Source organism: Gopherus flavomarginatus, chromosome 8, assembly GCF_025201925.1.
Source record: "Gopherus flavomarginatus isolate rGopFla2 chromosome 8, rGopFla2.mat.asm, whole genome shotgun sequence".
NCBI classification, from domain to species: Eukaryota; Metazoa; Chordata; order Testudines; family Testudinidae; genus Gopherus; species Gopherus flavomarginatus.
In genome coordinates, this window is record NC_066624.1 from 5,079,304 (window position 1) to 5,095,596 (window position 16,293).

Below are 16,293 nucleotides of genomic sequence, written 5' to 3' on the forward strand. Positions count from 1 at the left end.
CTTCTCCGCGGTACTCCGGGCCCGGTCGCTTGTTTCCCTGAGGCGGCGGCAAGGCCGGCCCCGCGCGCGGGGAGCCGAGGAAGCGGCGGCTGGGGGAAGGGGCCGCCCCCTCTCGTCTCCCCAGCATGGGGCGCTGCTGGTGCCGCCCCGCGCGCCGGGCTCGCAGCGCCCCCGGACTCTGCCTGCAGCGGCCTGTGCGGGGCCTGTAGGGGCGGCCGGGCCGCATCGGGGCAGGGGGCGGCATGAGGAGCCGCTGCGGCCGCCCCCAGTGAATGGGCCTCGCGGCGGAGCGGGAGCAGCCGGAGCCGCCGCGATGGCTCAAGAGAAAATGGAGCTGGACCTGGAGCTGCCGGCGGGGAGCGCGCCGGCCCCGAGCGACGGGGGGAGCTTGAGGAGATCGAACAGTGCCCCCCTCATCCACGGGCTGAGGTGAGAGACCCGGGCCTGCCCCTCCCCCCGTCCCACCCCCGGGCTGAGGTGAGAGACCCGGGCCTGCCCCTCCCCCCATCCCACCCCCGGGCTGAGGTGAGAGACCCGGGCCTGCCCCTCCCCCCATCCCACCCCACCCCCGGGCTGAGGTGAGAGACCCGGGCCTGCCCCTCCCCCTCCCCCCCGTCCCACCCCCGGGCAGAGGTGAGAGACCCGGGCCTGCCCCCCCCCACCTCCCTCCCACCCCCGCGCTGAGGTGAGAGACCCGGGCCTGCCCCTCCCCCCGTCCCACCCCCGGGCTGAGGAGAGAGACCCGGGCCTGCCCCTCCCCTTCCCCCCGTCCCACCCCCGGGCTGAGGTGAGAGACCCGGGCCTGCCCCCCCCCCACCTCCCTCCCACCCCCGCGCTGAGGTGAGAGATCCGGGCCTGCCCCCTCCCCCCGTCCCACCCCCGGGCTGAGGTGAGAGACCCGGGCCTGCCCCTCCCCCCATCCCACCCCACCCCCGGGCTGAGGTGAGAGACCTGGGCCTGCCCCCTCCCCCCCTCCCGTCCCACCCCCGGGCTGAGGTGAGAGACCCGAGCCTGCCCCTCCCCCTCCCCCCGTCCCACCCCCGGGCTGAGGTGAGAGACCTGGGCCTGCCCCTCCCCCCATCCCACCCCACCCCCGGGCTGAGGTGAGAGACCTGGGCCTGCCCCTCCCCCCATCCCACCCCACCCCCGGGCTGAGGTGAGAGACCCGGGCCTGCCCCTCCCCCCATCCCACCCCACCCCCGGGCTGAGGTGAGAGACCCGGGCCTGCCCCTCCCCCCATCCCACCCCCGGGCTGAGGTGAGAGACCCGGGCCTGCCCCTCCCCCCATCCCATTCCATCCCATCCACGGGCTGAGGTGAGAGACCCGGGCCTGCCCCCTCCCCCCATCCCACCCCCGGGCTGAGGTGAGAGACCCGGGCCTGCCCCCTCCCCCCGTCCCATCCCCGGGCTGAGGAGAGAGACCCGGGCCTGCCCCTCCCCCCGTCCCACCCCCGGGCTGAGGTGAGAGACCCGGGCCTGCCCCTCCCCCCATCCCATTCCATCCCATCCACGGGCTGAGGTGAGAGACCCGGGCCTGCCCCCTCCCCCCATCCCACCCCCGGGCTGAGGTGAGAGACCCGGGCCTGCCCCCTCCCCCCGTCCCATCCCCGGGCTGAGGAGAGAGACCCGGGCCTGCCCCTCCCCCCGTCCCACCCCCGGGCTGAGGTGAGAGACCCGGGCCTGCCCCCTCCCCCCGTCCCACCCCCGGGCTGAGGTGAGAGACCCGGGCCTGCCCCCTCCCCCCGTCCCACCCCCGGGCTGAGGTGAGGGACCCGGGCCTGCCCCTCCCCCCGTCCCACCCCCGGGCTGAGGTGAGGGACCCGGGCCTGCCCCTCCCCCCGTCCCACCCCCGGGCTGAGGAGAGAGACCCGGGCCTGCCCCTCCCCCCGTCCCACCCCCGGGCTGAGGAGAGAGACCCGGGCCTGCCCCTCCCCCCGTCCCACCCCCGGGCTGAGGTGAGAGACCCGGGCCTGCCCCTCCCCCCGTCCCACCCCCGGGCTGAGGTGAGAGACCCGGGCCTGCCCCCTCCCCCCGTCCCACCCCCGGGCTGAGGTGAGAGACCCGGGCCTGCCCCCTCCCCCCGTCCCATCCCCGGGCTGAGGAGAGAGACCCGGGCCTGCCCCTCCCCCCGTCCCATCCCCGGGCTGAGGAGAGAGACCCGGGCCTGCCCCTCCCCCCGTCCCATCCCCGGGCTGAGGAGAGAGACCCGGGCCTGTCCCTCCCCCCGTCCCATCCCCGGGCTGAGGAGAGAGACCCGGGCCTGCCCCCTCCCCCCGTCCCACCCCCGGGCTGAGGTGAGAGACCCGGGCCTGCCCCCTCCCCCCATCCCACCCCCGGGCTGAGGTGAGAGACCCGGGCCTGCCCCTCCCCCCGTCCCATCCCCGGGCTGAGGAGAGAGACCCGGGCCTGTCCCTCCCCCCGTCCCATCCCCGGGCTGAGGAGAGAGACCCGGGCCTGCCCCTCCCCCCGTCCCACCCCCGGGCTGAGGTGAGAGACCCGGGCCTGCCCCCTCCCCCCGTCCCACCCCCGGGCTGAGGTGAGAGACCCGGGCCTGCCCCCTCCCCCCGTCCCATCCCCGGGCTGAGGAGAGAGACCCGGGCCTGCCCCTCCCCCCGTCCCATCCCCGGGCTGAGGAGAGAGACCCGGGCCTGCCCCTCCCCCCGTCCCATCCCCGGGCTGAGGAGAGAGACCCGGGCCTGCCCCTCCCCCCGTCCCATCCCCGGGCTGAGGAGAGAGACCCGGGCCTGCCCCTCCCCCCCGTCCCACCCCCGGGCTGAGGTGAGAGACCCGGGCCTGCCCCTCCCCCCATCCCATTCCATCCCATCCACGGGCTGAGGTGAGAGACCCGGGCCTGCCCCCTCCCCCCATCCCACCCCCGGGCTGAGGTGAGAGACCCGGGCCTGCCCCCTCCCCCCGTCCCATCCCCGGGCTGAGGAGAGAGACCCGGGCCTGCCCCTCCCCCCGTCCCACCCCCGGGCTGAGGTGAGAGACCCGGGCCTGCCCCTCCCCCCATCCCATTCCATCCCATCCACGGGCTGAGGTGAGAGACCCGGGCCTGCCCCCTCCCCCCATCCCACCCCCGGGCTGAGGTGAGAGACCCGGGCCTGCCCCCTCCCCCCGTCCCATCCCCGGGCTGAGGAGAGAGACCCGGGCCTGCCCCTCCCCCCGTCCCACCCCCGGGCTGAGGTGAGAGACCCGGGCCTGCCCCTCCCCCCATCCCATTCCATCCCATCCACGGGCTGAGGTGAGAGACCCGGGCCTGCCCCCTCCCCCCATCCCACCCCCGGGCTGAGGTGAGAGACCCGGGCCTGCCCCTCCCCCCGTCCCATCCCCGGGCTGAGGAGAGAGACCCGGGCCTGCCCCTCCCCCCGTCCCATCCCCGGGCTGAGGAGAGAGACCCGGGCCTGCCCCTCCCCCCGTCCCACCCCCGGGCTGAGGTGAGAGACCCGGGCCTGCCCCTCCCCCCATCCCATTCCATCCCACCCCCGGGCTGAGGTGAGAGACCCGGGCCTGCCCCTCCCCCCATCCCACCCCACCCCCGGGCTGAGGTGAGAGACCCGGGCCTGCCCCTCCCCCCATCCCACCCCCGGGCTGAGGAGAGAGACCCGGGCCTGCCCCTCCCCCCGTCCCATCCCCGGGCTGAGGAGAGAGACCCGGGCCTGTCCCTCCCCCCGTCCCATCCCCGGGCTGAGGAGAGAGACCCGGGCCTGCCCCTCCCCCCGTCCCACCCCCGGGCTGAGGTGAGAGACCCGGGCCTGCCCCTCCCCCCATCCCATTCCATCCCATCCACGGGCTGAGGTGAGAGACCCGGGCCTGCCCCCTCCCCCCATCCCACCCCCGGGCTGAGGTGAGAGACCCGGGCCTGCCCCCTCCCCCCATCCCACCCCCGGGCTGAGGTGAGAGACCCGGGCCTGCCCCCTCCCCCCATCCCACCCCTGGGCTGAGGTGAGAGACCCGGGCCTGCCCCTCCCCCCGTCCCACCCCCGGGCTGAGGTGAGGGACCCGGGCCTGCCCCTCCCCCCGTCCCACCCCCGGGCTGAGGTGAGAGACCCGGGCCTGCCCCTCCCCCCGTCCCACCCCCGGGCTGAGGAGAGAGACCCGGGCCTGCCCCTCCCCCCGTCCCACCCCCGGGCTGAGGAGAGAGACCCGGGCCTGCCCCTCCCCCCGTCCCACCCCCGGGCTGAGGTGAGAGACCCGGGCCTGCCCCTCCCCCCGTCCCACCCCCGGGCTGAGGTGAGAGACCCGGGCCTGCCCCTCCCCCCGTCCCTCCCCCGGGCTGAGGTGAGGGACCCGGGCCTGCCCCTCCCCCCGTCCCACCCCCGGGCTGAGGTGAGAGACCCGGGCCTGCCCCTCCCCCCGTCCCATCCCCGGGCTGAGGAGAGAGACCCGGGCCTGCCCCTCCCCCCGTCCCACCCCCTGGCTGTGGTGAGGGACCCGGGCCTGCCCCTCCCCCCATCCCATCCCATCCCCGGGCTGAGGTGAGAGACCCGGGCCTGCCCCTCCCCCCATCCCACCCCCGGGCTGAGGTGAGAGACCCGGGCCTGCCCCTCCCCCCGTCCCATCCCCGGGCTGAGGAGAGAGACCCGGGCCTGCCCCTCCCCCCGTCCCATCCCCGGGCTGAGGTGAGAGACCCGGGCCTGCCCCTCCCCCCATCCCACCCCCGGGCTGAGGTGAGAGACCCGGGCCTGCCCCCCCCCCTCCATCCCATCCCCGGGCTGAGGTGAGAGACCCGGGCCTGCTCCCCCCTCCATCCCATCCCCGGGCTGAGGTGAGAGACCCGGGCCTGCTCCCTCTCCCATCCCATCCCATCTCATCCCCAGGCTGAGGTGAGAGACCCGGGCCTGTCCCTCCTATCCCATCCCATCCCAGGGCTGAGATGAGAGACCTGGGCCTGCCCCCCCCATCCCATCTCATCCCCCGGGTTGGGATGAGAGACCCGGGCCTGCCCCTCCTCCCATCCCATCCCATCCCTGGCTTGAGGTAAGAGACCCGCGTCTGCCCCCTCCCCCTCCGCATCCCATCCCATCCCCGGGCTGAGGTGAGAGACCTGGGTCTGCCCCCCTCATCCCATCCTATCCATGGGCTGAGGTGAGAAACTGGGGCCTGCCCCTCACCCCCATCCCATCCCATCCCATCCCCGGGCTGAGGTGAGAGACCCGGGCCTGCCCCCCTCATCCCATCCCATCCATGGGCTGAGGTGAGAAACTGGGGCCTGCCCCTCACCCCCATCCCATCCCATCCCATCCCATCCCCGGGCTGAGGTGAGAGACCCGGGCCTGCCCCTCACCCCCATCTCATCCCCTGACTTAGGTGAAAGTTCCGGGCCTCTCCCCACCCCCCATCCCATCCACAGGCTGAGGTGAGACCGAGTCCTGGCGCCCCTCCCCCTTCATACTCCCTACACCCCCCAGCCCTGGACAGTGATGAGAGTTCCTCACCTCATCCACAGACTCATCCTGTCATATTCCAGGGTGAAGTAAAGAGACCTATTCTCTGGACACAGATTTCTTGCCTCCTTTTTGTATGGTGGAGCAGGAGATATAGGTTTTGATCCAAGCATGCTTTCCAGTCCCTTCCCCAGGAGCTAATGAACTGAGGAAGTGCCCAGTCTAGTCTCCATCTCGCCTCCCTAAAGTGGCTGTTGGGAGCAAGCTCACTTTTGATATTTGATCACAGTTGTTCAGGTTAAATGCAGTATTTGATTTTCCTGATGAAAGTTTAAAACACTCCCTCTCCTTGGAATGTGTTTTAATGTACTTCTAACTAATACATAGGTTGTCAAATACATAGCCATTCCCCAGGGATCAGGAGCGTATGCTCACTGCATCATCACCAAATTAGTTTTTCTGTGAGAGCCAGAGATAGAAAGAGCCAACTGGCTGACCTATCCTCAGGGGATTCCTGGACTGGATTTAATGTGCAGTTTTCCACCTGAGCTGATGTAACTGGGCTCTTATTTCAAGGTATCTGCACGCTGCCATATTACAATTTTGTTGCTTCGGAGGCAACAGCAACTTGAGTTTCTATAAAATGTAGTGGAGAACAGTCTTTCTCATATTTAAAACAGAAGCATGTTTTCTATCCAGTTGCATCTCAGTAGCTAAGCAGAGTTAATTAATATTTGGATGAGATGCTGATGCTTCAGAAAGTGGTAATATGATTTGGTATGTTTTTTCCATATGAAACTGTAGATATACTACTAATGCTTCAGAATGGTATGTGGTGCTCTGTTCTCTTTTGGGTAAGATGTAAAACTGAGACCTTGTCCACTATTTTTGCCCTTGTATCTTTCGAAATATGTAGGTAGCTAATTAGAATTTGCCTGACTAAATTTTCCCTGATGTTTCAATTAGACACTGTATTTTTCACTCCTTATTCTAAACTATGGTGCTATGTGGAGTTAAAACAGCTGTTGCATTCACCTGCGGAGGTGGGGGTGACATTTCAGCAATGGATGAAATAGCAATCACTCTATTATTTGTGTTTCAGTTTAAGATTGTAAACACTCTTAAGATCCTTCATGATGCAAGGCACTATACAAACGTTAGAACAGCATTTTTCAAACAGGGGTCACCGCTTGTGTAGGGAAAGCCCCTGGCTGGCCGGGCCGGTGTGTTTACCTGCCCCGTCCGCAGGTCCGGCCGATCGTGGCTTCCACTGGCTGCGGATCGCTGCTCTGGGCCAATGGGAGCTGCTGGAAGCGGTGTGGGCTGAGGGACTTACTGGCCGCCACTTCCAGCAGCTCCCATTGGCCCAGAGCAGCGATATGTGGCCAGTGGGAGCCACGATCGGCCAGACCTGCGGATGGGGCACATAAACACACTGGCCCGGCCCGCCAGGGGCTTTCCCTACACAAGCAGTGACCCCTGTTTGAGAAACCCTTAGTTAGAATAATAAATTATCTGTGAAGAGTTTAGTCAAATCATGAGGGAACATTACTTACTGGGCCCTTTAGCCTCTAGGGGTTTCACTTCTGCATTAAAGATGAGGACAGTTGTGTGTGGTAACAGGCCTGTTAATTTTATTTTGGACAATTGTAGCTTGTGTTGGCAAATGGAACACTATTAGTGAGAGATTCAGGAACTATATTGTAGACATTAGACTACCTACTTATAATGTAGCCTTGTACATGTATCTTTAGTATTTTTTCTAAATTCATTTTGTAGATTATAAACATGAGATTTATAAGAAAGCTATTAGTAGATGGCTAGCCCAGTGAATGATGTAAATCTTTCTACTCTAAGGACTAAAGTTACTGGTTTAAAAAGAACAGCAGAGAATTTTGTGCTTTTTTTTTTATCCCCAGTTGTCATTAATGTTAAATGAATATCATCTAGTAAGAGCTTGACTCTTACTAGTTTCCAAAACGTTTCCCATGAAAGGGAAATTCTGAGTTTTGACCAGTGCTACTGCATATGCAGAACCGTTTGCAGATCAGGGCCTTTGTGTCTAGTCTTCTGATTAGCATTTAAATGTTAAAGAAATAGTCAGTAAAGGAGAAGTAGTTAGAATTGTGCAACCGTGGCCACTCTTCAGGCCCTCCATGGCCCCTTAACTGTTTTTGTCTGGGTTTTGGTTCCATTCCTAAAAATCTAGGATGTATTGTCTATGACAGCTGTCTGTCTACCTGTAAATTAGATGCTATAGATATTTCTTCACTACTAATCTCAGCTGACAAAAAAGCTCATCTCTAAATTTTGGGTCAGAGCCCATTTCAACTTCTCCCTGACCCACTTCCTATATCAGATGATAACTAATTGCCACCTGCAAGAGGAACAGGTGAGAGGGTTTTCGTCATGATTTCCTCAAGAACTGTGATTGGCAAATAGAGATGGGGTATACTTTTGGTGAAAAGGGCTGCACTGAATTCCTAATGAAGAATGTAAAGTTTGTGAAATAGCTTCTGTGAACAAGTTGATATTAGCTTTTTCCTGCAGAATGTAAAGCCTTATTCAGTAGCTTTATCTTGTATTAATTTCCAACATAATGCCATTGAGAGTTATTGAAAAACAAATGGGTGTATACATTGTAATGCCATAAAATTCTTGTTTTGTATGTTTACTACAGTTGGAATAGTTGTCGTCATCTAACATTTAGATTATTAAATTTATCAATATGGCATGATCCCTGTTTAAATCTTAAACGTTTGCGACTTTTTAAAGGATACCTGATCATATGACTGAACAAACTAAAAACATTCTAAAGTTCTTTTTGTCTAACAGATACAATAAGGATTTTGAACTGTGAGAGTTTCAGCTTCTGAAAATTTCTTTACTGAACTAGAGCTCAGTTCCTACTTTGGAGAACAAGCTAATGGAAAAACACTGTCCAGCTTGTGTTTTTAACAACAAAAAGCTTCTTATAAGGTGGTAGTTGTGTCCATCTGTTTGAGATCAGAAAAGAGTTAAGATAGCAAAATATAAAGTAGATGACTTTTCGATACAAATGTCCCAATCAGGTTGGCACATTCAGAAGTCTGTGGGGCTGTGTGTGGGCATGTTGACCAGATTGTAGGGCATGTTGACCAGATTGGGTTTTAAACTATAGTATTAATTACTGTAAAAATTTGTTCAGTTCCTACAGTCTGCTTATTCATAAAGTGCAAAGTTTTGGCTATCAGGAACGTAGGGAATGGCAGAAAAAACTTGCTACTGGAGTATATCTAAAAATAGAGCACTTTGCATGAAATAATCTAGTCCACTAATCTTAAATGAATCTGGCCTATTGTACTCCACTGTGGGTTATGCATGTGTTCCATGCACCTGGAGCTGGAGAATTTGAAAGTAATGTCTGTTGGTCTGTGCATGTGCCCTGGCTCGCCTCATGACTCTGACTGAGGTGATAAAAGGTGAGGCAGACTGACTGCCTCTCCAGTTCTTTCTCACTGCCATGTGGTCCAGGTTGGAACTTCTCTGTGTCCTTAGCTTTGGCTTCATCCCTTAAGATAAAATTTTAGATTTGTAAATAGTTTTTAGCATCTTGTACAGTTTATAGTTTGTGTTTTCATAGTTTTTATGCTAGATTAATTGTTGGGGGAACGCTCCCGCCCCTCACACTCCCCCGTGCTGGTACTAGACTGTTCCCAGAACTCTGGCTTCAAACTCTGCGCTTCCTGCCCACGATCCTTCGCAGTCAATGATGACCACCAGGACTGTACTGCCCTGGGGAAGCACATCGCAGTGAGGTGCAGTATCTGCCAATCATTCCCCAGCCATATTTGAGAAGGGCAGGGACTCTCCATTCAAAACCACCTCATGGAAAAGGGCCTGAGGTCTCAATTGGACCTAGGCTATGGCCTCTGACCCACATACGCATTGGCCTGACTTGGCAAAGAGTGAGCCTCCAACACTGGTGCCAGATAATCTAATTCTACAGAACCCCTGGCAAGATCTTCTCGGGAACCCAGGAGGGACTCTCATATGCACGAGATTATGTCTTCCTCAAAATCCATTTAGAAGAAGTTGGAGTCAGCTCTGAGCAAGCCTGGCACCTCATCCCAAGAGGACTTAGCATGTCCTAAGTCCCAGAGGCTTGACAAGAAAGCCCATAAATATTGGGCTCCATCAGTACCAAAATGGGACCTGTAGGTACTGTCATTCTTGGCACCTCCCAAACCTTGGGATCCGTTGGCACCGACGAAGACCGCTCACTGCCTATCCATGGCACCATCTTAGATACCACCCTCTCAAGCTACAATGATCTGGGCAAAGACAACTCTTCTCACACTGGAGAGACCTGGGTCCAATGTTGCTCCACAGAACATCTTCATTCCCCTGGATCTGGAATCCCTTCCATTGGATCCGTTTCTTTCCAGAGATGGCATAACACCACTCGGAGAAGTTTATCACCCGTTCTTTCCCGAAGGTACAGCTTTCCTTCAGTAGCACCGACGGTATCACCTTTGGAACAGAACTCAGCTTTCTCCTCATCAGGAGACTGATCCTTACCCTATATATCCTCCATCTCCCAAAAGACTTACACCAGCTTGGGACAAAACTCCACGTTTAGCTTGGAGTTGCTGGTACCCCATGTAATGGGGGGAGGGCCACCATATCCCCCTTTCGAGACTTCCTGCTGGCCATATTGGGGGTCCTGGGTCCTGCACAGTAGACAGGGAGTCTCTCCTTGCTTCCCTTTGAAGGAGGTGCTCAGATCACCCCAGGATCCTTCAGAGGAGGAAGAGCAATACACACTGAATCTGGCAGTTCTGCTGGAACCAGCAAGACTACCAACTTTGTGTCCAGACAAAGCAGTAATCCCTATGTCTTCTTTCCCTCCCCCCAGATGAATTCAGGCAGTTCACCTTCAATGCTACAAATATGATCCTGGAACTACGGATTCCTCTTGAAGAGATTCAGGAATCCAAGCACAAGGTCCATGACGTCTTCCATCTATCTGGATCCAACAAAATAGCACTCCTCGTTAATAAAGCTATAATGGAGCCAGAAAGGTATGGCACACCCCTGCCATTGTGCTCCCACCCCCAAAAGGGCAGAAAAACTCTTGTGTGCCAGCCAAAGGGGCTAAATTCTTGTTTTTTCACCCCTCCGCCAATTCTTTGGTCATTCAAGCAGCTTCCGAAAGGGCTAGACAGCAACACCCCTGGTTTACCACTGTGGACAAAGAGGGTAAGCGCCTAGACCTACTGGGCAGAATGGTCTTGTCTTTATCTGGCCTCCAGTTCAGGATAGACAACTACGAGGCACTAATGGCCAGGTTTGACTTTCTGAACTACTCCAAGTTTGCAGAATTCACTGACAGACTTCCACAACAGGACAGAGCTTGTTTCCAGGCTTTGATAGACTAAAGCAAACTAATAACAAAGACTTCTCTCCAATCTGCAGTCGATGCCGTTAACCCATTCTCCAGAGCCATGGCTACTGCCATTGTTCTGGACAGAGGGCCATGGCTCCCTGTGTCACGGTTCTCTCATGAGGTCCAGAATACCCTGGAGGACCTCCCCTTCATAAATTAATTATTCAATCAGATGAGTCATCTTGAAGGATTCCAGGGCTATCCTCCGCTCTCTGGGGTTATATACACCTGTCCCCATGAAGAAGTTCCATCGACAGTCATCTAGAACTAGACCCATGGTTCAACAAGTTTTTTATCGGAGGCCCTATGAACCACCACACAAAAGGCAGAGTGTTCGAAGGACCTGCAAACCTGCACCTTCTGCAACTGTCTCGAAGCACTATTTTTGATGGGATCTCAAGAGCTGTGAGCCATTAAGCCCAACATTGCCCCACCTTTACACACTATTTGGAGGTCATCTAGCACACTTTCACAACATCTGGAGTACAGTAATAGACCAGTGGGTACTGAACTTCAGCCTCTCTAGGTATATGATCAAGTTTGCATCCCTGCCTCCTCCACCTTTCGAGGAGCACTCTCAGGAAATTGTTCTCAAGCAAGAGGTGGGCTCCCTGTTAGAGCAAGGAGTGATAGAACGTGTCCCTCCTCAATACCAGAAGAGCAGCTTTTCCTCAACTTTTTCCTTATACCCAAAAAGAAGGATGGATGGATGGAGACCACTTCTCAACCTCTGCTACCTCATTCACTTCATTCAAGTTCACTCAAATTTTGTCTGGTCATGTAGGGCTCTGTAATTCCATCCTTAGAAAAGGACATGTGGTTTACAACTTTCGATATCAAAGACGTCTACTTTCAGGTAGATATTCATCCCACTCACAGATGCTTTCTCAGATGCTTTTGTTGGTGGGCTTTGACCATTTTCAGTACAGAGTGCTCTCTTTCACCATAGAGCCCTCCCGCCCCCACCCCAGAATCTTCACCAAAATATTCACAGTAGTGACAGATCACACCAGTTGCTTTGGTCTTATTGTCTTTCCCTGCCTCCATGACTGGCTCCTTGTTGCCAGGTCATGCCAGAAGGCCCATGTGTCGAATCTACTGATGCTACATCCCTTCTCTACCCTTGGGTCAGCATAAATACTGAACAATCTACTCTGAGCCACACACAGTTTCTGGACTTCATTGGGACCACCCTGGATTCAGTCACTGCAAGGGCATACTTGCCCATGGACCAGTTGCAGATCACGAACAGTATTATGATCAGGTATCAGAGGGGTAGCCGTGTTAGTCTGGATTTGTAAAAGCAGCAAAGAGTTCTGTGGCACCATATAGACTAACAGACGTATTGGAGCATGAGCTTTCGTGGGTGAATATCCACTTCGTTGGATGCAAGTATTATAGTCCACATCACAAACAGCAGTCAAGTCTTGGTGAAGACATGCCTATCTCTCTTAGGTCATATGGCCTCGTGCCTCACATCACTCTGTTCGCAAGATTCCACCTTTGTTGCCTCCAGGCATGGCTCCAGTTGGTGTACACTCCAAACCACCATCCTATGATCTTCATAGTAACAGTTCCTGCCAAGGTGATTTCTTCTGGACTGTAGTGGACAAATCCTCAACAGGTATTTCTTCCCTCCTCTCCAGACAGGACCATTACCACAGACCCATCCCTGTTCCGTTGGGGAGCCCCCATGGACAGCCACTCAACACAGGGCATGTAAACATCCTGAATTATAAGCAGTCCAGAAGGCATGCAAGGCTTTTCTTCCGTTCACCTGCATTCACCGTGTCCTTTTACTGTCTCCCTGTGTGCACAAGTGGTCAGTTTGTGGAACTGTTGTGTCGGCAACTAAATCACCCTATCAGCAGCGTCCTTCCCAGAAAATGAAATTATGCTCTCAGACTCTCTCAGCAGATATTTTGCAGTCAACCATGAGTGGGAACTCTACAACTCGGTACTGCACAATAGCTTTGATCTATGGGGAATCCCATCCAGGGGTTTGTTCACCTTCATAACAAACAGAAAATACATCGAATAGTGCTCCAGACGAGCCCTAGATCACCACTCTCAAGGCAACACTCTACTTTTTCCTTGGTCAGATCACCTGAACTATGCATTCCCTCCGTTACTGCGCCCACCATCAGGACAGGGCATGGGTTATCCTGATTTCCCTCTACTGGCCCAGGAAGTTTATTTTGCCGAATCTCCTGCGCATGTCATTCTGAGCACTGATCATCTCCCAACATTTCCTGAGCTTCTGACCCAGAGGAATGGCAAGATCAAGCACACCAATTCATGTTCACTTTACCTCAGGGCTTGTTTTTTGGATGATCCTCCTTAGAATGCTCATGTTCCACAGCTGTATGAGACATACTTTCTAATAGTAGGAAGGAGTCCAGTAGGCAGTTTTACTTGGCTTGTCTTCGCGTACAGCACTTTAGTGCAGATACTTCTATGCCAACTGGAGAGCTTCTCCTCTTGACGTAGTTTGCTACTGCCTCTTGGGGAGGTAGATTATGTCAGTGGGAGAAGCTCTCTTGTCAATATAGTGCTGTTTACACAAGAGGGGGGGTTAGGTAGGTATAACTACATCATTGTGGTGTGAATTTTTCACGCCCCTGAGCGATATGGTTATACCGATATAGGTCTCTAGTGTAGACCTGGCCTTAATGGAAATGTTTTTCTTCTTGGGCACATCAAAGGAATGTTCTTCCAGAAAATGCAGATATTCCTCTCATTTTAGTCTGTATGCTTTCTCGAAGGGCATCGGGCCTATTGATTAGCTCCTCCTGAGTCCTCCTGGCAATGATTAATATATATCATCTTCCTTCGCAAGGTTACTCTGTCTTCACTCACCCTCTGACCACCAGATTTTGGAAAGGTGTCATCAGAACCTTTTCATCTGTTCAGAAGCCTATTCCTCAGTGGGACTTGAATCTTGTTTGCTCAGGACTCACAAGGCCACACTTTTGAGCCCCTATCTTCCTGCTCCATGTCCCTTCTCTTCATGAAGGTTGCATTCCTTGTTGCCATCACCTTAGCCAGAAGGGTTGATGAGCTTGGAATGATGATGGTGGATCCTGTTGACACTGTGTTCCATAAAGATAAGGTTTTATTATATTTATACACCACATTCAACCCAGAATTGTTTTTGAATTTCATTGAACCTATCAATCCACGTACCTGTGTTCTTCCCTAAACTGCATGCTTCCTTAAAGGAACAGAGACTCCATGCCCTTGATGTCTAGTGGGCCTTGACCTTTTACATACACAAAACAAGCCCAATCCGGAAGTCCCAGAAACTATTCATCACTATAACCGAAAGAATCGGGACAAGCAGTCTCCACTCAGAGGATGTCCAAATGGATCTCTATCTACATTCTATTCTGTTATCAACTATTGAACCTTCCCCACTCCCCATGGAATAAGAGTTCATTCCATGAGAGCACAAGCAGCAACTATGGCATTGCTTCAGGAGGTATCCCTTTTTGTAAAGCAGCCAGGTGGGGCTCCATTCACACCTTTGTGAGACATACTGTGGTCTTAGTCCAGGACTCCTCTGCTGATGACTCCTTTGCTCAGCCCTAATGTCTACATCAGTGTTTCTCAAACTGGGGTTCCTGACCCAAAAAGGGGTCTCCAGGCTATTGTGGAGGGGTCACGAGATGGTATGGTGTTGTCACCTTTACTTCTGCACAGCTGCTGGCAGAGGCACTGCCTTCAGAGCTGAGTGGCCAGAGAGTAGTGACTGCTGGCCGGGCGCCCAGCTCCAAAGGCAGCACCACCACAGCAGCAGCGTAGAAGTAAGGATGGCGGAGTATGATATTGCTGTTTCCCCCCCTCCTTCAGTTCTGCCTCCCTCCAGCAGTGTCCTCTATTTGAGAACTTGAAATATGGTCACCCTACTTTACGGTTTTTGAAAGGCTTCAATGCCTTTGCAATATTTTCAAAGTGGGGGTCCAGCAAAAAAATGTTTGAGAACCCGTGGTCTACATCCTTGCACCCTTCTCCTTCTTATTTACTGCTTGTTAATCACCCACAGTGGAAAACAATAGGGACCATCACTTGAAGAAGAAGAGGTTTCTTATATGTAACTGGATGTTCTTTGAGATATGAGATCCCTATCTGTATTCCACTACTCGCCCTCCTTCTCCTCTGCTTTGGATTACCTATGATTCACAATATGGAAGGAACTGGAGAGTTCCCCCTCTCTTTATCCCCTTAGTCAGAGGCATGATGTGATCCAGGGCACGTTTGTGGACCAGTGGACACTACATTCAGATTGTCTGGCTCTGGGCCCATGGTGCGCAGACACAACCCACACTGAAATACAGATGGGGACTACACATATCAAAGAACCTCCAGTTACAGGTAAGTAACCTCCTCTTCATCTTTACCAAGGTACCACTTCAAAAAATAATTAGGACTTTCTAAATGGATATTCTGGGTGCTTAATTTAACATTTTGAGTGCTGTATCAACACCTTGGTGAAGAGGGGTTGTAACTTATAAGGTGCTCCCAGTGACAAACTTCTGACCTGCAGTGTGGTTTGTCTTTGATACCACTGGAATTGAGGCTTGCATCAGTCCATCTGTTGATTATGCTTACTCTCAAATTCTAGTGAATGAATTGTGTTTGGTGCTGAGGACTGCATATAGAGAGCTGCACTCTAAACTCATACATTTCCATAGAAGAGACATCTCCATAAAAAGTTTGCAGCCACTTTAGTGAGGACTAAGCATGATTAATGTCATTAAGTGGGGTAGCTGGAACTTGTTTCGGGGAGAGAGACTTGAGTTTTTGACTTTGGGTTAAGAGAGGATGAAAGCACACACACAGCTTATATTGAGGCATTTTTTTGTAGGAGGTGAAGGAGGGAAATGGCTCTTGAATTTGACCACTCTTTCTTTTCACAGTGATAATTCACAGGTGTTTCAGGCCAACATTTTGCGAACCCGCAGAAACAGTACAACAGTGATGAATCGTCATAGTCTGGTAAGAAAATGTTTAGTGCAAACATGTTGCCTACTTGTTATTTGAGTCTAAACAGGATTAAAGATAAGGGTGTAAATTGAAAATTAACACTACATATTTTGTAACTGTAGTGAAATTCTTTTTAAAGATCATTTGGCTTTAGAACACACATTTGTGTCATTCTGAAGACAACCTAGTTCATAACTTATTTAAGCAGATGATCTAAGATTGGATAAGAAGACCAATTTAGAAAGAGAATTGGTATATTCAGAAGTACCAGTCAGTTATTTCTAGGTCTCAATAATCTCTGCTTTGAATGTTTGTTTTTAAATATCCACTGACTTTACATTTATACTGCATCGTAGATTATAAGCCAAAAAGAACTGTTATGATAATTTAGCTGAACTCCAGTAAAACATAGGCCATAGGACTTCACTGAATTAATGCCTGTTTGAACCAGAGCATATATCTTAGAAAATCATCCAATCTTAATTTAAAAAT

At 54.5% G+C, this 16,293-nt stretch overlaps 1 protein-coding gene across 11 annotated transcripts in view; it reads left to right on the forward strand.

The window, feature by feature from the left end:
* Positions 1 to 16,293, forward strand: part of LOC127056508 (P2R1A-PPP2R2A-interacting phosphatase regulator 1-like) — a 41,630-nt gene continuing 25,337 nt past the window's right edge. For 2 of the 11 annotated variants that reach the window (XM_050964414.1, XM_050964416.1), the window contains exons 1-2: positions 2 to 429; positions 15,735 to 15,813. In XM_050964414.1, coding sequence (XP_050820371.1) covers positions 314 to 429; positions 15,735 to 15,813 — 195 coding nt within the window. In that variant the 5' untranslated portion in view covers positions 2 to 313. Of the gene's footprint in view, positions 430 to 1,306; positions 1,316 to 1,510; positions 1,520 to 2,827; positions 2,837 to 3,031; positions 3,041 to 3,235; positions 3,245 to 3,789; positions 3,799 to 15,165; positions 15,190 to 15,734; positions 15,814 to 16,293 lie in introns of those variants that run through there. The other 9 variants (XM_050964415.1, XM_050964417.1, XM_050964418.1 and 6 more) reach the window with 9 other exon arrangements.